The sequence below is a fragment of the Chlamydotis macqueenii genome, chromosome 4 (genome assembly GCF_036417535.1).
Source record: "Chlamydotis macqueenii isolate bChlMac1 chromosome 4, bChlMac1.mat, whole genome shotgun sequence".
Classification (NCBI taxonomy): Eukaryota; Metazoa; Chordata; class Aves; order Otidiformes; family Otididae; genus Chlamydotis; species Chlamydotis macqueenii.
In genome coordinates, this window is record NC_141559.1 from 65,743,624 (window position 1) to 65,766,299 (window position 22,676).

Consider the following 22,676-nt stretch of genomic DNA (forward strand, 5'->3'; position numbering starts at 1 on the left):
CATGTTTTTCAGAGTTTTGTTTTTTTTTTTACCTAAATTGCACAAGAGGAATCTGAAATTGATATTTTTTTTTTCCAAAGTCTAACTATCCGACTTCAGGTATACAAATTATTCCAAGCCCAAATTTCTGAAGTTAAAAGGTCTTAATTTTATCACTTACTTTCCTACATGGTGATTCTGTTGGTGATTAGCCGCCTTGTTGTGATGAAACCATGACCAACTTGCTTAACTTTTTTTTTTGTATTAGAATTATTCCATCTGTCAAAATAATAACATATGTATTTGTGATTTTGAATTATGAATAGTGAGAAATTATGAAGAAACAAAATGCATAAATATATTTTTCATTCAAGTTTATATTTTTCACTCTTTTGGATGTGGACTAACAAAAGATTTTTTTAATATATTACATTAAAGGAATACACATTTTGAAAAATAATATGAGAATTTGTATTTTTCAATATCCAGTTTCTCAAATGTAGTTTTTATATAAATCTTGCAAGATGCAGCTTACAAAGAGATTGTATCTATAACTGATAGTGTTTTTTTCTCCTCTTTTGAAAATTATGTATACAGCAAATTCTTGCTATTAATTATGGTTTTCTTTCTTGAATTCTAGAACCACCACTTGAATTACCATCTTTCTATATGACGCCATCTCACCGTCAGGTTGTCTTTGAAGGAGACAGTCTACCCTTCCAATGTATGGCTTCATACATTGATCAAGACATGCAAGTCTTGTGGTATCAGGATGGAAAGATAGTGGAAACTGATGAGTCCCAGGGTATTTTTGTTGAAAAAAACATGATTCATAACTGCTCACTGATTGCAAGGTGAATCCATAAAGAGAGAATGTATTTCCCACTCCTTATTTTCTGCTCTAATTTAGTGACTATTTCCATAACTGGTAAGGCATCCTTTCTGAGTGAACATATGTAGACAGAAACATCCCAAGTAGGGAAATACTCTGTAACTTCACAGATCTCTGAAATTGCCTGGGTTTGGTCACTGTTGCTAACTGTCAAATTTGAGGAGGGAGGTCTAGAGTTTTGGTTAGCGCCACCTAGCTGCTTAGAACAGTGTTAGAGCAGGTTGCCCAGGACTATTGCAGTTGGGTTTTAATTATCTCCAAGGATTATCCAATGCAGTACATGTAACATTTTTGTGGTAGGATACATTTGTTCTCTTGGAACATGAAAATTATGAAAACAAGGCATTTTAGTGAGGTACTCTTGGATTCTTTCCTCTTCCTTTTGAGCACACCACAGTTGGTAATATTTAAGTTTTTCAGCAGAGATCTATAAGTATAATTTATTCTGCCTGCAGCAGACTTTTACTCATTCAGCATCTACAGACTGGTTATATATCCTGTAATGGTATTAGTAAACTAGAGCATCTAACTTTGCACAAATTATGCATGTGGGAAGTTATTTTAGTTTGGCCTTTCTGGAACAACTATAAAAATTTTGTGTTGAAGAGCAATGATAACACTTGGGAAATCTATACTTCTCATCTTTTCTTTCTGAAGTCAATGAAATGTTTTTCCATGGCTGTTATTTTTCTTTCCTACCTTGGGAAAATTGAGAGCTGGAAGAATAGTAAGCATTTATCTGTTAATTTACAGTATGTTGATTCATAGATAGCTCTGGTTTTGTAAGATCACTCACAGTTGTATGTAACTGCTTGTTTCTTCCATTGTCTTTCTGTACTTCATTAATCTTTTGGTAAAAGCTTGCATAACTTTTATTGCAAGACTGTTGGATTTTGTTTGTTTATTTTATCTTCCCAGTGCGCTGACAATCTCAAACATTCAGGCTGGCTCCACAGGAAACTGGGGTTGCCATGTACAAACCAGACGTGGCAATAACACAAGAACAGTGGACATTGTGGTATTAGAAAGTTCTGCACAGTACTGCCCTCCAGAGAGGATTGTGAACAATAAAGGAGATTTCAGGTTGGTAACCTCAATTTTTTTTTTTTTTTTTTTGGACAAGAAAAGTCCATTTAATTTTGTTTTTTAACTAAGCTATTATGCTGTAAAGGCACCTGTGTGGATGTTTGTGTGTAAAATATGTGTAATAGATTTTTAGCTGTTCTAAATTAGAACCATACCATGAAATGTTAAACTTTCAGCCTATTAACTCATATCTTTGGAAGAGATGGAAAGTGATCTATGATATCTGAAATGTATACATGAAATCATTGGAATAGAGTAAAACTTCTTAGATGATCTGTAAGTTAGAGTTGGACCACGTACTGGTGGGAGCGTTTCTGCCAGGTTATCATCTGTTTTTAAAACTCCTCTGCTCCCATATGACAAAATCGCTATATAAGAAACATGTAATATAGTTGTTTTGTTTTTTTGTTTGTTTGTTTGTTTTTTTCCCCTGAGACTATTAAAGTAAATAATATGAATGGTGCTTCCTTTTAATGATTGTTGGGACTGTAGTGGTAGCTCTGATGTTCCATTGTGTTGAGTGTTGTAGAGTATTTTATCTTTTCTCATCTCTTTACCTGTTTTCCCTTTTCTGATCTTTCTGCTGCTGGTCACTCTAACAACACGTTACTCCTGGAGGTGCCAGCTGTAACAGATAGCTTCTGTATAGATTCTCTATATGTAAGGTAATTCCCTTTGTAACTTTGTGTTGTACTTCGCTGCAGTAGTTCCTACTGAGAATTAGTGTATGTCATAGCATATGTTTTCACTGGGGTTTGTAGGGTTTCTTAGTGTTGTAATAACTGCTTTTACCCACTCGTCTATTTTCACTTTTCTTGTGTGACTTGGCTATGTTGATCTTCTGCTTGATCTTTTATTTACACTTACAAACTTTTCTTCCTTTCCCCAGTTTAGAGTTCTTTAAAGTCGTCATCTTTCTATACAGCTAATTTAAAACCACAAATCTTTTTGTTTTAAGAAATGAAAAGTAAGTTAAAGCATGTTACTGGGACATGATTTTTTGGGGGAGAGAAGCTTTCCAATGCAGCAGACCTTCTCCAGTTGTAGCAAAAATTCAGGTAAAGTCCTGGCTGAGAGAATTTGTTCTGAGTTCATCTTTATGTTCATCAGTTGGACAATTTGAGATAAGGGCAGCTGGTGTCTGAGTATAAGGAACTATTAGTAGGGGAAATAGTGTTAAGATCACTTGCTGCACGGAGGCAATTTGGAATACAGAAAAGCCTCACTTTCACATTGTAGGGAATTATTTATATAAGAAATTTTTTGCATATCTCCTTTTTACACTGTGGTGGTTTCAACTGCAGGGATGAGCATTACATTAGAAAATGAGAACTTCCTGCATAAGATAAAAGGTGAAGAAAGTCACAGATGCATGCTGTATTCATCAAAGAACACATCTATTTAAATCACTTATGCATTTTTTTAATGATACTAGTGTGAATCGTTCTTCTTTGATTTGCTATTAGAGGTGAAAACAGATGGTAAAGGCTTATTTCAAAGTGCTTTCCATTAAATTAACCTGTGCTATTCAGTGACTGTTCAGTGTAATAGGATTTACCCCCTCTGGAATTCAGTAGAAAGAAATAAGATTTCAGGAAATGTTCAGCTTATCAAAAAGTTCAGTATGTCTAGGTTTGCTATAACAGACTTCCATTTGTAGCTTTGGTAGAGTAATAACAAAGAGTAATTTTTCACCTTTGAGACCATATGGAAATAAGGCTTTGACTAGTGAGAAAATGGTTCTGAGCAGATGGCTGTAAATGATCCTAGGTGAATTTGATTTTATAGTTTTTTAGTTGGAACTGGTTAGTCATTTTAGCTTGGAAGCTGTTTCAAAACTGGCATCTAGATTCTTATCCCTTCAGAGATGGGATAGCGAATGTAGTGAAGGAGGATGTTTGTCTTCAGTGTTTTTGGCTCAGTAATAGTAGTTTAGCATGAGTTTATAAAGATGAGGCAAAAACAGTCTTCATCATGGAGTCTTTTCTTTTAATTTAATTTAGATATCCTTTTAATTCTTATTCAGATAATATCCCTGAATACATTGCAATCCATTATTAAATTGAAAATACAGTTTTCATGTTAAAATGTAACCGAATGCTTCTGCTTCAGTATATCCTTCAGCTGTTGTGTGTAGAGTAGTTTTTGCTGGTAGTTGATAGAATTCTTTCTTCTAAGAATTATCCTTTTGAAAACTGTTACTCACTGAGTGTAATAAATCTTAAAATTGTCATGCTGAATTTAAAGAATTACTGAGATGTAATAAGAAAAAAAAATAGACTACCTGTAAGCTAATTAAATTATTATATAAAAACTCATTGTAACTGGAAGTTATTGTTGATTTAAATAAAGGAATGCTCTGAAAGCAGAATTAATATGCATGAAGGAAAAGATTCTTTTCTAAACTCATGGTCTGGCTTTTTTTTCTGAAATGAAATTACAGTACTTAAATGAAAATGAATCATCTTTCCCCCCACAACTGTCTACTGTTACATATATGTGATAAATTTTGAGCACCTAATTATGAACAGTGATGAAAGAGTGTTAATACCATCCAAATTTGCACTTGTGCTAGCAGTTGGCTAAACTGTGAAAGACTTAGACTGACAAGAAATTAATAATGCAGCCAAACTTATGTAGCCTTTGTTTGCACGATGAGAATTTCATGTCATTAGCCACTTTTTGAGCCCTACTGGAGGGATTTCCTCTCTGGCTTTATGGAAAGTGGAGAATGTCTCATCAGCTCATCTCGTACAGGTACTGGGAGGAAACCGTTGATGGCTGAGAATGGTCCAGGTTAGCATTCACTTAGCAAAAACAGGAAATAAGGGAGATGTAGCTATACCTGGAATCACTTCTCCTATCTCATTTACCACTGGGCTGTAAAGAAACCTGTACCCGCACAGGGGGTATTGTGAATGGGAGAGGAAAGAGGGTAAGGGACACTGTTCCCATGAAGCTCTTCTGTTAGTGACCCTGCATGTTTGCGTTGTTTTGTGTAGTTGAATTTATGGCAGAAAGCAGGGAGTTTTAAATTGCCCACCTTTTATGTCCGGTTTAGTGGAAAGCTTTCTAAATCATTAGATGAATAATTATATTAGTTTTATTAGTAAAATGTATCTGTAGATACCTAAATTTGTTATAAAGGTGGCACAGATTATATGACTGTCTGGCATTGCTAATATTCTTTTGAGAAGACAGTGGTAAAAGATTATAAAATGCTGTGTAGGGAGATGAATGAAAAGTGCGTGCGGTAGGAATAAAGGGACAGCAACAAAAGGGAAAGAGATGGATTAAAAAATAGAGGAAGTGGAGAAAAGAATAGGGAGAGAAAGCAAATAATCTTGTGATAATCTAATAATCTTTGAAGCAGTGTTCAACACTGAAACTTACTTTTTTTTTCCATTTGATGGCTACGGAAGTTCCAGAAGATAAAAAGTAGCTTAGAAATTATACTTGTTTGAAAAATATAATGATTAAAGCTCTTCTGAAAAACTTCTTTCATGTGAGTCCTAGTGTTTCACTTTGGTTTATCTTTTTCTAGTTCTTCTAGGTGTAAGGATAGGAATGACACATGCCATTCTTTCAGTGAAAATATTTGTCTTGGAGATTGTCATACAACATCTGTCAGGACCACAAAGTTTAAATTATTCTAAGGCCATGTGGCACTCAGTCTGTAAGACGATACATTCAGTCAAAACTGAGCTGACCACACTTGAACTTAAAATGCTTTGGAAAAATACAACTTTTAGAAAACTGTCTGTAAAGACAGACAGATATCCCTTTCAAAGTGGCATCTTTGATGGATAAACTCAATACAAAAATTTTAGTGTTGATTAAGTAGTTTGGGAAATTATGTATTGGCACTCCAGTGTCAGTGTTTCTGGAAACCTGACTCTGAATTCTGGAACCTGAGGTTTGGGTGTATTATGCAAGGTATTTGTGAGCCTGCATGTCTTCTAACAGCTGTGCCAGCTGATTTATTAGTTGTCCTCATCTGCCTGTTTTCTTTTCGGCTTTATTCTCTAAAGGCTTATTATGTATCCATAAGAAGTGGGAGCATAGAAGTGGCTCATCCTTGCAGTTATTTTTGATTGACAACAGCTGTGTTGATCAGACTTTGAAATTTCTGTAGGGACAAATTAAAATAGAGACTTAGATTAAGTTTACATCTATTGTATCCCCTTATCCCTTCCTCCCTTCCCAGCAGATCCATAACTTGCTCTGTCCATGATCAGAGTTGGCCAGACGTGATCCAAAATGATGTTTTTGTCAGCTTGCTAGGGTTCATGTAATGTTGCACTAAAGTGACTACTGGGATTGCAGCAATTCACAAAGGCTGTTGTGATTTTTCTAAGGAAGACTTTTTGTCCTTTCTGCTGGCTTTTTGGTTTTTTGGGGGAGAATACTTAAGACTGAGGAAAAATATGTTAGCTCTAAAAGCTGTTCAAGGTAGCTTGATTTAATTATGGTACAGAAAGTCTAGGATGATCTAATTAAGCTCTCTTTTGCTCTCAGTTTTATTTAAACCTTATCTGTTGGGTTGTTGAATTTAAAACAATTAGCATTCTGCAGTTTAGGTATGTATGCTTTCTGCTTTTAAACTGTAAGTATTAGTGTTCTGAATGATAAAATATTGCTTATGCGTATCTTAATAGAAGCAGGGGCAGGCAGACTGGCTGCCATTCCTTGTTCCTGTCCTCTCTTCTCAGCATTGCAGCTTAAATCAGGCATGATTTTCTTCTGTTGTTATGTTTTATTTGAATCAGTCCTGATCTCATGAATGATCAATGCACTAAAGGTGTATTGCAATTTAACTTTCTGTATTTATTTATTCTTGTTTTCATTTTTCTTTGTGTATGTTTATGCAGATAAAATATGCAGAAAAATTACAGAGGAGAAAGTGGAGAGAATGTTAGTTTTCTTAAGATGTGTTTAGTTCCACATACCTTGAGTGAAAGGAAGTATTTTCTTAATGTTATGAACACTTCCTTTTCCTACTAATTTCTATTTGGTGTTATGTTTGGTTGCAAAATTGGTCAAAGTGCTTGTGCTACTGTAGTGTTTCTTAATTACTGTAAATACAGTCTTCTGTTCGTATCTGCGGTTTAGTATTGATATGAATGAAGTCATTTGAAAGTTACATTGATGCATGTTATCAGGACAAGTAGAAAGCTTGCGGGCTTTTGTGCTATGTATTTAACTTTTAATAGCGTTACTACAGAATTTTTCATTAAGTAGAAAAGGGTTTTTTATTAAAAAGTTGTAAATTATTTTTAGTGATTTTACAAGCACCTTTTTCTCTCCACCTGCAAGCTCATGAAAGAATACAAAAAAGCATGCTAGCATTAGAACTCGTTTTGTTAATAGTACACGAATATGAACAGCTTGAAAATACTGAAGGCGAGCCAAGATGGCCCTTTAAATAGTTTAGAGATGCTTAGTTTTGAGTGTCTCTTTATTTCATGTTGTAGTGCTTAATCCTTTTATTTACTTGTCATGTAAATTTTTTTTTTTTTTTTTTTGCTTTTGACTCCCCAGGTGGCCTAGAACATTGGCAGGCATCACAGCATACCTGCTGTGTACACGTTATTCTGCTGGCAGTGGGATATATCCTGGCAGTTCACAAGATGAAAGAAGAGCCTGGCGCAGGTGCGACAGGGGAGGGTACTGGGCAGAAGAGGACTACTCCAGGTGCCAGTATGCAAATGATGTGACTCGAGTTCTTTATATGTTCAATCAGGTAATTTGTGCATTGCTATAAAATCAAATTCTTGAATGAAAATAAAAACTCAAAAGTCTGTTTCTCCATTTTAAGCTGGTAACACTGGTGGTCTAGATGAATTATGATGAACATACACTTCTGAGTACAACACTAGAACTTGTAGGTTTATGTTAAGAGTTTGGTTTAATATCTATTTTGAGTGCCTCCAGATTGAAAGTGCAAGGCTGTTTAGTAGGGCTTGTTGCAATAAGACAAGGAGTAATGGTTTTAAAATAGAGGGGGGTAGATTTAGATTGGATATTAGGAAAAAATTTTTTACAATGCGAGTTGCAGAACACTGGAACAGGTTGCCCAGAGAGGTGGTGGAAGCCTCATCCCTGGAAATGTTCAAGGCCAGGCTGGATGAGGTTCTGAGCAACCTGATCTAGTCGGGGATGTCCCTGCTCCTTGCAGGGGGGTTGGACTAGATGACCTTTGAAGGTCCCTTCCAACCCTAACCATTCTATGATTCTATGAAATTTTACCATTTGGTGTACTTGCATAAAGTGTAAGAGAAAGGTACTTGTCATGATTGTTTTTGTCAGCTGGTTACCCTGTCCTGCTCATGTGCTATAAAGAAACCAGGCAGGCTGAAGTTGTAATGGAGTACAGCTGTGTTCATTGTAATAATAGGGAGTAGTCAAACTCTGCTCTGCCTCTGTTGTTGTAAACCTCTAATAGACTTGATGTGGCCAATGAGAGTATTAACTAGGCTTCTTTAGTCTGATAGGACTCACTAGGATACAAGACAGTATTCTAGATTTTAAATGGAGCTATGAAATAATTTTTTTTTAGCTCTAAACTCCTTTTGAGGCTTATCTCTAGTTAATGCACACTTTCACAAACAGTGATGTACCCAACCTTGTTTGTATAGGTACTCTATTGTAAAATACTCCATAAACTTTGAACGTCTGGTTTAAGCCTGGTGTTTTCCAGTGCGTACTGTCAGATCACTCACATCAATGCAGTAGGTGAAACTAGGTGATATGAGGATGTTTTTGATGTGGTGGTTTTTTTTTTTTTTTAATAATGCAGTTGTGCCACTCTAGTCGATGATACTGGTAGCACTGCCCGTCTTTAAGATGCGCCGTGGTGCTTGTCTGACCTCAGGGTAGGATTACTGTATGTTGTGTGTGTTCAGAGTGTTTCAGTGTGTGAGCTCACGTTCTTTTAGAGAAAACTTGACACCGTGAATCAGAAGCACCACAGCCCCTAACTGGGTCAATCAAGATCTAAACTGATATTTGCCCTTTGGGTGTTTCTGACTTATGCACATAGTGAAGGCTTGATGTCCAGTGGCTTGGGCTAAATCTAGTTTGAGGCAAAAGCATTAAACTGCATATTGTGTAGATAGGTTGTTGCTGACTTGATCCCTCTATGTTACTTAGTAATGCAGACGTACCTTTTATCTTCCTGCTCTGGGTCCCTGAGGACCAGTGAGCACTGGTATAAGAAAGATGGAAAGGGTAGCGGGGAGAGAAAGGGAAAACTACCTGTTCTGGTCCGAAGTAAACTTACGGGTTGACATAACTATTTGTGCTCTACTGCTATACATTCCTAGCACTAGAGGAGCATGCCATGGCTTGATCACATGAAACATGTTTGAGGGCTGAAATAGAGGGTAGTGGTACTTAATGACTGGTTAGCAGGTGGGAGATGATGCCAGAAATCCCTTTGTTGTCCCTCTATGGGACACGGCAAGGTTGAATGTTTGCTTATTGTGAGCTTTGCTGCTGCTCGTTTACTTTTTCCTTGCCTGGAAATTCACATTTTCCTGCAAGGCCTGTAACAGCTCAGTGCTACTCCCTGCCTAGGTACTGTAGCCCAATTTCAGAGTTGCAACTGCTCAAGAGCCTAGGTTACTTCAGCCTCTTACCACCGCTTTTGGTTAGCCAACATTTATCAGGTTATGGAAGAATGTTGCCAGCTTTGCATTAGGAAGTTTAAAATGTGAGGGTCAGATGGATGTCTTCAGAAATGCAGGAGTAGAAGTATAATTTCCATGTGTAAAGTCAATAACTTCCTATTACCTGCTTAAAAAATACATGCACACAGGTGTGCTACACTGAAATAGAGGTTTCAATTTTTTTTTTTCTTCAAAGAAGAAATGGCATGTTTTAGTTTTTACTCATTAGAGCCTTCATTTTTTTGTGTGCATTAGGTTTGGAGTTTTTAGCGGTACTCTGCACAGAAATTTATTGTCTCTTTGAGACTAATGTTAAATGTAATAGGATTATAAGCATCTTTAGAGCCTTTAAACACAAAGGTAGTTGAGCCATTGTGACCATTCTAACTTTACCAAGCAATTTAAATCAAGTAGAGGTCTAAGTTTAAAATGGAGTGAAACCTATGTAATGTTTACAGAAGAACATTTATATTTCACTGTTCTTGTTTGTATATTGTACAGGTATAGTTCTAGGTGAAAACAAATCAATGAAAAAATTAAAAAAATTATACAGAATAGCTGAATTTGAAAGTTGACTTTGTTCAGTGTGTGTGTGTGTGTTATGACTTTGAATTTTATTTACACTTAAATGCATGAAATGCATTTAAATGCATGCATGTTTTGGAAAAAAAAAAGAAATCTTCCATTAATTGCCTTCAAATCTATGTACAAGTGCTAAGACCAGCAGAGACAAATACATAGTTCTGTTTTTGTGGCACATTGCAAATTCAGTAGAGCAGACTAGGCATCTGTACACCAGAAAATGGAGAGCTGGAAAATCTCTAGTTCGGATTATCATGGAGAAACAGCATCTGAATAATTGTACAGCTTTCCATTGTACTACGTGAAATTTCCCATTTTTGCTCCCTGTTAGTTCAGACATGTTGCTGTGGTGTATTATTTAGTAAAGAATTTTCCACTATGGTGCTTGTTTCAGAAGTGAAATCATGAGCTTTGTTGTAGAGAGGATCTATCTTGGTTTTTCGTGTGTGTGTGTGTTCCATTCCAAACGCTTTCTGTAATTACAGAATCAAGAGTGAATGGTATGCAGTGGTATGTTTGAATTTCTTTTGGCTTCTCTTGCTATAAAATACCATATTTTAGGAGTTTTGTGTTGTCATGCCAAGGCTCTGGTGAAAAGGAAAATAAGCATTTGACAGTACTGTCTTTTTTCTTCTCTCTCCTTGCCCCCCACTCTGTCCTTCTTTCCTTTTCTTTTTGGAACACCTCTATCCCTTCTAGGACAACAGGACAAAACCCAGTTTCTGGCTGCAAGTACAAATGCTGGTTCTCTGACTTGTAGGAAATGTTTTTGCTAACAGATAAGGTGGTAGTCCCTGGCTACTTAAAACACTTAAATTCCCTGTTGGAATTGCTGTCTTATTTGGGAAAATGCTTATTTATTAATTGCTGAAGTGTTGCCTCTATCTTGTACTTAATTTTCACTTCTGAAATGCTTATGTTTGTTCTCTGTTTAGATGCCGCTCAATCTTACTAATGCAGTGGCAACAGCAAGACAACTCTTGGCTTACACTGTTGAAGCAGCAAATTTTTCTGATAAGATGGATGTTATTTTTGTGGCTGAAATGATAGAGAAATTTGGAAGATTTGCTGAAAAATATAAAGAGGTAACTGGATAATTTGCCATCACTTTAAAGATAATCACAGTGTTTGTCTTTAAGTATTCTGAGCAGTGAAACCTTCTCAAGGTTAGATGCAGGCACTGAGTTAGTGGATTATCAGATTCTACTTCATGTTTTTGTTTGTTTAGTAGGTCCCTGAAGTTGCTGACCCATGGTCACAGACTTTGCATTCGCGCTGAGATGATCCAGCATTCACTGGACCTGTAATGTGAGTAACACCTCTGGTCAGCACTGGAGCAGGGAGATAGGTACCGTAAGTCTGTTTTTATTTAGTATAGAGTGGGTCACACAGGTTTTCATTGGTGTGTTCTTATCTAAAACTACAAATAATGAAAGCCTCAGAGATCCTCTCAATAGTGAATAAAACAAGACTTATGTTCTCCCCTCCCACCATGGTAGACTGTCTTATTCAGTATTGAGCTGTATCTCTAAGGTTTTCAGTATTCCTATATCTTGCAGGATATAAGACAAGACATTAAAATAAAATCTTAGAGAACGCTCACTGGGGAGAAACATAGTAAAATAGTGTAGTTGAATAATCCCACCAGTGGATAAGAACTCTCTGTTTCACTGCTGAACAGAGGTTATATTGATCTCACTGTACAGTGCATGTTGGGAAGCTGGAGGCTGCAATGCCTCAATTTTAAACTTGCGCCAAAAAAAAGCCAAATTTTCCTCATCCACCCTCAGCAAACCATAAAATGCTGGTTCTAAATTCTTTGCAGAACTCCTCAGAGAATTTTCCAGCTAAATCTCCTTTTTTAAAACTGTAGCTTGAATTTTTTGTGTGTGTGTATTTTGGAATTATGCAAGCAGTTTATTAAATGGCTGGTTTTGTACTCAGTTGAAAATAGAAATGTTTTAGATTGCTGCATGATTTGTTATATTATAAGGATATTCTTTTCTCAGCTGTGATTTATTGTCTGTAGAGTGGCATAATCTGGCATTACTTTGCCATGTTAGAAAGTAATAGATGATAGGAAAAAATTAAGTTAAATTCATGAGTAGTTTTGGTCTTAAACAATGTATTTTTTTTGTCTTAATTGTTTTGATTTGAAGTCAACCTTTTGATTTGCTGGTATATTCGAGGAACATGAGTGCAATTTCATTTAGTAATTTTTAGTAGCTGTTAACAAGATTTAGTTATTTCTTGTTAGGGTGTTACTCTACAAATTTCTTGACACTGTTCACTTACACCCTCTTATTGTCAGTTCTTTAGTTTGTGTTATGGTGGCTATTGTGAAAGATAACTACTATAAATTATAAAAAGCTGTATTTAATAGCTGTTTCGTGTCAAAGACAAATGTTCAGAAAGTTCGTAGCAGATTGTCTTTAGTTAGAATTCAGGTGGAAAAACTTGTATATACCTTAGTAAGCAGGGGAAAGAATAATGTGTAATACTTTTTTTAAAAAGTATGAAACGTGAAACAGCTTGAGTCCTGTGACTTCAGGATCTTAATACTGATAATTTATCATAAAACCACCATTTGACATGTAAAACATGTTACAATTTTTCAAGTAGCAATAAGTCATAATAAGCATCTTAAATGGATTGAACTTTGGTTTGTTCTTGAGAATTTAATGAAAAGGACTACAGCCTGCAAATACTGCTTGGGGCTCTGTGTTAGCTGTTGAGAATGTTTACTGATTGTGGAGTCTGTCCCTAAAAGAGACAGTTCCTAAAACAGTAAATATTTTTATATTCCTATTCTTGCATTTATTTTTAAAGATTAAAAAAAAAAAAAAAAGAAAAGAAAATCAAACTACTGTGTCCTCTCCTTGTTAGTAATATTCTGAAAAGAAATTAGGAAGCCTTGGATGGTAAAGGAGATGTCTTCCCCACTCCACCCTGTCTCTGTTTATGCAGAAAATTCCAGTCCCTAAATTTAGGCACTGCAAATTGCATTTCAGTCAATTCAAGTAGAAAATAATGTACCTTCACTTTTGATCCAATATTTGTCATTGTTTCTCAAATGTTGTAAAAATCTGGTGTAGGTCAGGTGTCAGTATAGATGCCCATTAATTCTGGCAGAGTTGTGGCCTAAATAAATGAATTCCCTTTATGGTTTGTATTTGTCTGTCATACAGAAGACAGGGTAGGGAGTGTGAGCATAAACTTAAAACGATGTAATTGGTGGTTTGAAAGCAGCTCTGGTACCTGCGAGTGTTTGTTTTCTCTCTCATGTGTAACCTGTGACCTAAAACAGTTTGTGCAAAATTTAAGGCAAACAAGGAAGCAATCAAAGAAGAGGCAGACATAGTGAAAGGAAGAGAAGCATAAGCATTACGTGATAATTTTTGCCTGTATTAATATTTTCTTATTATCCTCCCATACAGGCAAATGGTATTATTGTTGATTTATAGTTTATTTATTTTAGGTTTAAAATTTGCTATAAATAATCCTTTAAAATAATTAGCACAGCAGAACGTATACCTGTATTTCTCATGTTTTCTTTTTCTAAGTGTAATGTAAACAGACAAATTACATTAGCATAACATTTTTTTTTGGATGGAGGTAAATGTCTGAGTCAAAGTATTTCAGTATCTCAACATGACATGGGGTGATTGAAATAGGAACAACCAATTTCCTTTTGCTTTTTTGCTGACAAGTTGCTTTGTATTTTCTGATAATGATTCTACTCGATGAATGCTTTCCAAGATATGAAATAGTCTTATTTCTCTTTCTTGTTAGCTTGGTGATGTGATGGTGGACATCGCAAGTAACATCATGTTAGCTGATGAACGCGTTCTGTGGATGGCACAAAGGGAAGCCAAGGCTTGCACTAGAATTGTGCAGTGTCTGCAGAAAATTGCTATGTATCGGCTTGCAAATGGAGCTCAAGTTTATTCTACTGTAAGTATAAATTTATTTATTTAGAAGACATTTTGCTGGCTCTTGAGTTTCAATAGACTTCTATTTTTCTTAATAGATGTTGGCTTTATCTGAAATGCCTACTATTTCTGTAGGGAGAAGAGAAATACTCTGAACAGATTTATCCCTGCCAGATAAACAGAAACAGTTTTCTGGATGTTTCTTTTTCTGTTATGGCAGAAAATCCCTTTAAGATTATTTATTATTTTTCCTGTGGTGTGTAATATTATTTAATGTTTGATATTTTTTTCATCACAGTATTCTCCAAATATCGCTCTTGAGGCTTATGTAATAAAGGCTGCTGGTTTCACTGGGATGACATGTACCGTATTTCAGAAAGTGGCTACGTCAGACCGTACAGGGCTCAGTGATTATGGGAGAAGAGATCCAGATGGAAATCTAGATAAACAATTAAGCTTTAAGTGCAACGTCTCAAATACACTGTCAAGTCTGGCTTTAAAGGTTGGATACTCATTGTTTTCCTACTGACTTTGTAATAATATCTTAAATACTAATAATTTGGAAAGTAAGCTTTATTATTAATTGCCAATGGTAAAGCAGCATTTTAACGTAATCTAGAATGCCTGTGATGAGATAATTAAAGTGACAAAGGACAATAAAGTTTAATGACAGAGTAGTTTTTTAATGGACACAATTTTTAATAAGATGTGGTTTTCTTTATTAAAACTTCTTAAGTTGAAAGATGCTTTCAGATCTTTTCAGAAGTATTGAAATTGGAATGCTCCCTCGTTCATAATTATACTTGGCTTTATTTTTCTGTATTTTCACCTTCTTTACATACTAAATCGGGTATTACCAGTCTCCTCTAATATCTAAAATGTTCTGTTCAGTGTGATACTGTCATTAAGCATGAAATAGAAAATGGACCTGAAAGGTTAATTTCATTTGTGTGTGTGTGTACACACACATATGTATATATGTGGGTGTGTATAGCATGGAAACATTTCCTCATATTCTGTAAAAGTATTTTTTCAGTTACGTTCCCCAACATACTAGTTTGCTTTTATCACTTAATTTGCTTGAACATCACTGCAGGGTGTATGTTTGAAATTAGGTAACTCTATGAAATTACATCCATGCTTCTCTACCCAAGTATAATTTACATACAAGTTATCAAAACCTATTTGTATACAGTGTTTGATTTTTGAATGGTACTAATGCACAACTACAGCATTTCTTTGTCTGCTTGTCTTGGTTGCTGCTTCTAGTTGCCAGTAGTCTAATCTGAAAAACTCTTGTAATACTTTACTGATATCAACTTCAATTTTACTCTCTGTAACAAGTGAGGTAACTACAGAATCTTAACTTTTTAATCTTCTTTAAAAAAGTGTTAAGACTTTAATAACCCGATGCAACTATTTTGTTATGGATCATTTGGAAACACTTGTCAAATAGGCACGTCACAATACATAGTTTGTTAAATGCATTAATCTCTGACACTGCTCAGTTGGAGTTGTTGCTGCTAATTTAATCTCTGTAAAGAATCTCTTTTAAAATTTTAAAAATCTCTATATTTCTAGAACACAATTGTAGAAGCTTCTATCCAGTTGCCAGCTTCCCTTTTCACTCAAAAGCAAAAAAGAGAAATCAGACAAGCAGATGAATCTGTCTACAAGCTTCAGCTTATTGCATTTCGCAATGGAAAGCTTTTTCCAGCAACAGGAAATTCAACAAATCTGGCTGATGATGGGAAGCGTCGTACAGTTGTAACACCAGTTATTCTTACCAAGATAGGTTTGTTTTTTATTATTCCTTTTTTTTTTATGATCTTTAAAAATAAGAAACATTTTTAACTCCTTGGTTTCAGCCAGTATATATCTAGTAAAAGGTTTTTAGTACCTAATGTGTTATATGTTGAGAAATTTATGTGCAAATATATTTCTTTTGTAACAGATGGTTTGAACCTAGCCAGTCACCACGTTCCTATAAATGTGACACTGCGGCGCATTGCACATGGAGCAGATGCTGTTGCAGCTCAGTGGGATTTTGATCTCCTGAATGGACAAGGGGGATGGAAATCTGATGGTTGTCGCATTCTTCTGTCTGATGAAAATATTACTACCATTCAGTGCTACTCCCTCAGCAACTATGCTGTTTTAATGGTATGACACTTAAATTACATGTTTCTTTCTAGAATTTAAAATTATTCTAATTACAATTCTGGGTTTTTTTCCTTGCGTTAAAGAAAACAAGCATTCCCAAATTATATTTCACATAAAACTAGGCATAAGAAATGTTCAGTTTTTGCTTATTTTGAATAAATGTTGATGTAAGGTGAGGTTTAAGTGGAAATCTGTCAAAGTGGAATTAATTGCTGAATACACTAGACACTAAAGAATTTTCATATGAGAAGTATTGTATTAAAGGAAGCCATTTTAATAAGCTACTTAATCAAATGGGCTTTTATGAACTTTAGTCTAATAATGACAGTTTAAAATAAAGAAAAGTAAAGGTGGAAAAAACCCTATCTTGTCTGTGTTAGATTAAATTTGTTAGCTTTGTCTGTTGACAGGAGTGTTTTCCTAGGTTGTTTTTTTTTTTTTACTGTGATCCATAGCCAGAGTAGCTATTGCACTGTAAATTCATTCACTAGTATGTAGGTATGTTACCAGAAGACATTGAAAAAGAAAAAAAAAAAAACCAGAACAGTTATTATCTAAAATATTTTTGAAATATTGCTTAAAAAAATAGTATCTGAACTCTAATCTTAGCATATTGATGTAAATAAAATGGTTGATCAATTCTCAAATGGAGTAATAGTTAAAAAAGAAGGGAATAAGACACCTTCTTTTAGTACTCTTCAGTTATAAAGTAGGATGTCTTCTTTGTCTGTTCCCAGAGCTCTTCATTTCATAATTTTGCCTGGGCAGCTTCCCTTTTTACAGATTGTGACTGCTGCCCTGCTCGTCAGTCATCGCCACAGATGCTAAATGATAGAACGTGATACATAAAAATGGTAGGCTAGTAGGAAGCTGAGGGAAATAGTGAAAGGTTTAGGAAATATGAAGTGTAAACTTTGTGTGGGTTTTGTTGTGGTTAATGTGCTCTGTGTAGAATTAAATATATATTTTTACATAGTCGTACATGGAAGAAAAAGGATTCCTTTATAATGATCGGTGCATGGGAAGTTGCTATTTTTGTTTTGCAACTCAGATTTTCAAAAATATCCTTATTGAGAGAATTAAATAAGAGAATACCAAAAAGCTGAGTGTACATAAAGTTAAGATTTACATGCCAAACTTTTAAAAGGAGCTCAAAGAGAGCAACTTTTCACTTTACTTCTGAAGGTACTTCTTTAAGTTACTTCAAACTGTTATAATCCTATAGTTCCCTTTTTTGATATTTTTAAAATATATAATCCTTTCCTAAAACATAACCTTCTTTATAAATGGAGTTTAATCTTCATTTGTGTGTGTAGTATGCATGTAAAGAGAGATTATGCTTTAAATTAGTCACATTTCTGCCATCTGGAGGAAGAAAAATGAAGAGCATATTCAATCTGCTGCTGTAAATGACTATTTTTAAATTAATGGATGATAAGTTTATATCAATATCTTATTGTGAGTTATTTGATTGTCAACAGTTCTCTATATAAAAAAAAAAAGCTGGGGGAAGGGGCAATTTTCTTCCTTTTCTGCCAGTGGCTCCCATTCAATGCTTGCTCAAAACTGGTATTTCTTAAATATTTAGCTACTGCCCAAAATGTTAGGCTGTAGAGACTGGAGAGGAGGTAGTAGGTGGAGGGAGACAGAGTAATGTTCATCTGTTTACATGTTCCTTGCACTCAGTTAATACACTGCAAAAGCTCCGGATGCTTAAGTGGCTACCGAAAAAGAAATTAATAATACTTATTCATGTATTAACTGAAAAAGCCATAATAGCCTATTTCATTTGTAAACTCTCATCGTGTTGTGAAAGTCCAGGTTCTGGTCCCAGACTCATAGGAAATTCTTCTGGGTTCAGTTTTAGAAGTTTGGCTTTTAATTCAGCAGTTGTTCATGTGTTTGATGTCAATGACAGTAGTGGCGGGAGGGACCTGAACGCAGTGTTATGCCATCTTGCCTGGATGGCAAATGACTTTACCAGATTTATTGCACTCTTTTTTTGTTGACTTGACTTTAGTATGTATGTGTGTGGTAAGCAGGTTGTAATGTACTGACCCATCTTCATACAGTTCAGAACATAATGGAAAGTCCTCTCTGATAAGGAAACCTATAACTGGGTGCCTGGTTTACTGATCTAGCAATTTAGGAAGACAGTTATACAATTTTGTATTTATTTGGAAATTATTTTAACCACTGTTTAATAATAGAAGTTATAGCCAGGAGGTTCAGCTGAAATCTCATTATTATAGGCCTGCAGCACAGGAAAAAAAATCGCAGTTGAGCAGAAACAGAGTTCTGCTAGTTGACTGTAAACACCCCAACAATGTTCTTAATGTCATCTCTACTGTTATTTTACTGTCGTTACTTTATACTAAATTATTATTATTTAGGATCAATTTAGCTCAGAAATAGCATTATTAGCTCCCCTCACTCCTTTTGGTAGGTCTGATTAAAAATGTCAGTGCAATCAGTAAGAATTCCATTGACAGTGGGTATTGGGTCAAGGCGTTTGCTAGCAAGGCATACTGAGTTTTCTCAGATGTTTTAGAAGATCATTGTAAATCTTCTGATTTTGTAGCTCTGAGTCTCAAAGTTCACACCAATACATGCATGACATGGACCTGTTGGAGAGGGTCCAGAGGAGGGCCACAAAGATGATCAGAGGGCTGGAGCACCTCTCCTATCAGGACAGGCTGAGGGAATTGGGCCTGTTCAGCCTGGAGAAGAGAAGGCTTCAGCGAGACCTTATAGTGGTCTTCCAGTACCTCAAAGGGATCTACAGGAAGGACGGGGAGAGACTGTTCAGTAGGGCCTGTTGTGACAGGACTAGGCGTAACGGTTTCAAAATAGAGGTAAGTAGATTTAGATTAGATATTAGGGAAAAATTGTTTACAATGAGGGTTGTAGAACACTGGAACAGGTTGCCGAGAGAGGTGGCTGATGCCCCATCACTGAAAACATTCAAGGCCAGGTTGGACTGGGCTCTGAGCAACCTGACCTGGTTGGAGATGTCCCTGCTTACTACAGGGGGGTTGGACTAGATGATCTTCAAAGGTCCCTTCCAACCCTAACTATTCTATGACATTGTGTTACCTCTCACCAGTGTGGAAGCAGTAACTAGAACTCTCCTACAGTTTTTGTTCTCTGGTACTCACTGGTTATGTGTGACGATACATTTGTTCATGCTTGTAACAGCAGTGAGTTCCTAGGGATGTTTAGCTGGATATCAACCCAGGCCGTGGGTAGTGTTGAAATGAGATGACACTGGCTGCCTGAGGTGTAATATCTTATTATCTTTCCCAAAGTGTTTTTTTCCAGGTGCCAAAGACAACCAAACACATAAAAACCAAACTGCCAATCTGATTAAATTAGTTTGAAATGAGGTTGGTGAGTTAGTTATGAATAACAAATTTATATTCTGATGAAAGAACAGTTGAAGGAGTGGTGAAGAGAGCTGACTCTAGTTTAATTGTCAACCTTAATTCAAGAACTCTACTCCTGTCTATGTAATCAGGTTACCCATCCTAACCTTAAAAACAGATTGTATATTACTGTGATTTTTCCTCAAAACAAACTGAAGCTTCCTCCTAATGTTTTGTTATTCATTGCGAATGCCAAATTTGTTCTCTGTTCCCCTAGCACACTTTTGAACTTTGCCAGCTCTAGGGGTTTAGGTGAGCCACTCAAAATTGCAGGTGAGCGAAGTTTCTGTATCCTGTCCCTCCTGAAAAATTATTTTTAATGAATTTTTCAACTGATCTTAGTTAAGCAAATTTGTTTTATTTTGTGCTGGAAGGGACTGAAGGTTTTTTGTTTGTTTTTTTTTTCTCCAGTGTTTGTTACTGTTATGGAAACGGAACACTTAATAAATTGTAACTGCATCCAAACAGAACTATTTATTCTTGTTAGTAACTGTAATTAGATGTTATTTGAAATGCTGCGTGCTTTAATAGTCCAGGGTTCCATTTCATGCTTACTCCTTGCGTAATATTTTCACAGGTAGATTCGGAAAACTTGAACGATGCTGAAGAGCTGTTGAATTCTATTTGAGTTATCAAATTTCTATTCCAGTCAAACAGTAGTCATAGATTAACAGTCTGCTAGGAGCATCTGGGTGTCATTCGGTCCAGTTACCTACTTGAAGTTTGATCAGCTTCAAAGACAGATCATATTACTCAGGGTCATATTCGGTCAAGCTTTCAGTATCTCCAAGGACAGAGATTACAGTCTCTTCTGGGCAGTGTGTGCCCACTTTCATCAGAATTTTTTTTCCTGTATCTGATCAGAATTTTCCGTGTTGCTGATAACGTTCATTGACTCATCATTTCATGGTTCAGATCCAAGAAGACTCAGTCGTCTTTATACCATCCCAGTAGGTAGTTCAGTATAATAATGAGATTTCTCCCATCTTCCTTTTCTTCTTAAAGATGAACCAACATAGCTTTTTCAGCCTCAGACATTGTGTGCTTCAGCCTGCTATGTATCCCAGTAATCCGTTAGACTTGTTCCATCCAGTATGTTAGCGCCTTTCTTGTACTGGGGAGCCTCAAATTGAAGACAGCTATGCAGAGATGGTCTCACAGTGCTGAACAGAGGGAATAATCAATTCCCCTCCTTGCTTTGTTTTCGCTAGTAAAGTAACCTGCAGCCCAGTGCCACACTTTACACTGCTGACTTGTGGTCAACATTTGTCTGCTAGTACCCTCAAGTGATTCTTTTGTTGCTTTCTACTCAGTCCAGTGTCCAGCCTGTATTTTTGCATGCATGGTGTTATTCCATCCCAGATGCAGATCTCTTAGCATTGTCCTTTGCTAAATTTTATGATGTTTTATCAGCCCATTTCTTTGGCTTACCAACATCCCTCTTGAATATCCTCCAATCTATTGATCAGTTCCCTCGGACTACAGCATCATCTGCAGACTTACTGAGGGTGCTTTCTGTAATGTTCTTTGGGTTGTTGCAGAAGATAATAATAATCATAACTGAAATACACAGTTGTTCTGCATGCTATACATAAAATATTTTAGGAAGAAGAAAATGATGTGTGTCTGTAAGCTGCTAATTTCTCTGTATATTCAAGCATATATGAAGCTTTAGTGTTCTATAAGATGAGTGAGTGCATTTATAAAGCCCAGCCAGAATAGCAGGTAATAAATAATTGGAGGGTCCTGCTTGGGGGGGGGCGAGTGATGAAGACACTTCATCTGGAAGGTTCCTGTTACTTCTTAATTTGATTCCTCTGCCATTCCTCCGCCCTCACAAAATGAAGAGATAAGGTGGATTAATGTTAATTTTGTTTTTTGTTGTCAGGACTTGACAGGAGCTGAATTATATACGCAGCCAGCTGATCTTTTGCATCCAGTAATTTATGCCACTGCCATGGTTTTGCTAATGTGCCTGTTGATGATCATAGTCAGTTACATATACCATCACAGGTATGAATCACAATTACTAGACTAAAATAATTACTTTCATAGCGCTTAGAACTCCTTTTTCTTTTTGATAGGAATACAACATAGTAACCTGCATTTGGTTTTTTTTCCTGTAAAATTTGTTGATGCAAACTAGAAGTTAAGCAAGTAGCTGTTTCATCTGTTCTTGAATATGACAATTTAGCTCTCATAACCATGTATCTCTTCAATTCTTCACTTTTGCTTCATGATAAAGAAGAGACAACTCAAGAATAATGGTAGAATTTAAAAAACTGTTCAGCCTTTTACATTTCTATTGATGTGAAAGCTTGAAGCCTAAAATCTTTGAATCAGACCCCAGATAGTTGTATAAAACTAGTTAATAGGAGGGTTGTTTGAACTTTTTTTTTGTGATGAAGACCAGAGATTATATTTGATTACAAAGTACATCATAGTCAATCATTAACAGTAATTATATCTCATTTATCACAAGTGTATCTTGCTAGTTTCAGAAGGACAATAATGCAGCTGTGTTTTATGTTGTCTGATTTGTTTCTTTTAACAGTGTGATCAGGATCAGTGTAAAAAGCTGGCATATGCTAGTTAACCTGAGCTTTCATATTTTCCTGACATGTGTGATGTTTATCGGAGGCGTAACTCAGACCAGGAATGCCAGCATTTGCCAAGCAGTAAGTGAACATGCAAACAGCCGAAAAAAATTAATTGCCAGTTTCATGCTCCTGTATATGGGTACACTTCCGTTGCTTCCTACAGAACAGTAGTACTGTACAGGTGTTTTCATCAGAATGCAAAATCTAGACAAAAAAAGCAATCATTTTTCTTACTTTGAAGACTTCTCTTGTATTTTCATCCAGCCATGAAGGTAAAAACTACTTCGTTACTTGAAAACTGGAAAAGTATTTCAGAAGTGCAACAGAAAATGTTTTTGTCCAAAAAT

At 35.8% G+C, this 22,676-nt stretch overlaps 1 protein-coding gene across 1 annotated transcript in view; it reads left to right on the forward strand.

Annotated features, from left to right (window-relative positions):
- ADGRA3 (adhesion G protein-coupled receptor A3) overlaps positions 1-22,676 on the forward strand; it is a 59,796-nt gene that overhangs the window by 29,904 nt on the left and 7,216 nt on the right. Inside the window, exons 7-16 of the mRNA XM_086746562.1 lie at positions 620-833; positions 1,790-1,954; positions 7,499-7,700; positions 11,145-11,294; positions 14,002-14,163; positions 14,440-14,643; positions 15,723-15,936; positions 16,096-16,304; positions 21,618-21,742; positions 22,284-22,407. Of these exons, the coding sequence (XP_086602688.1) occupies positions 620-833; positions 1,790-1,954; positions 7,499-7,700; positions 11,145-11,294; positions 14,002-14,163; positions 14,440-14,643; positions 15,723-15,936; positions 16,096-16,304; positions 21,618-21,742; positions 22,284-22,407 (1,769 nt within the window). The remainder of the gene's footprint in view (positions 1-619; positions 834-1,789; positions 1,955-7,498; positions 7,701-11,144; positions 11,295-14,001; positions 14,164-14,439; positions 14,644-15,722; positions 15,937-16,095; positions 16,305-21,617; positions 21,743-22,283; positions 22,408-22,676) is intronic.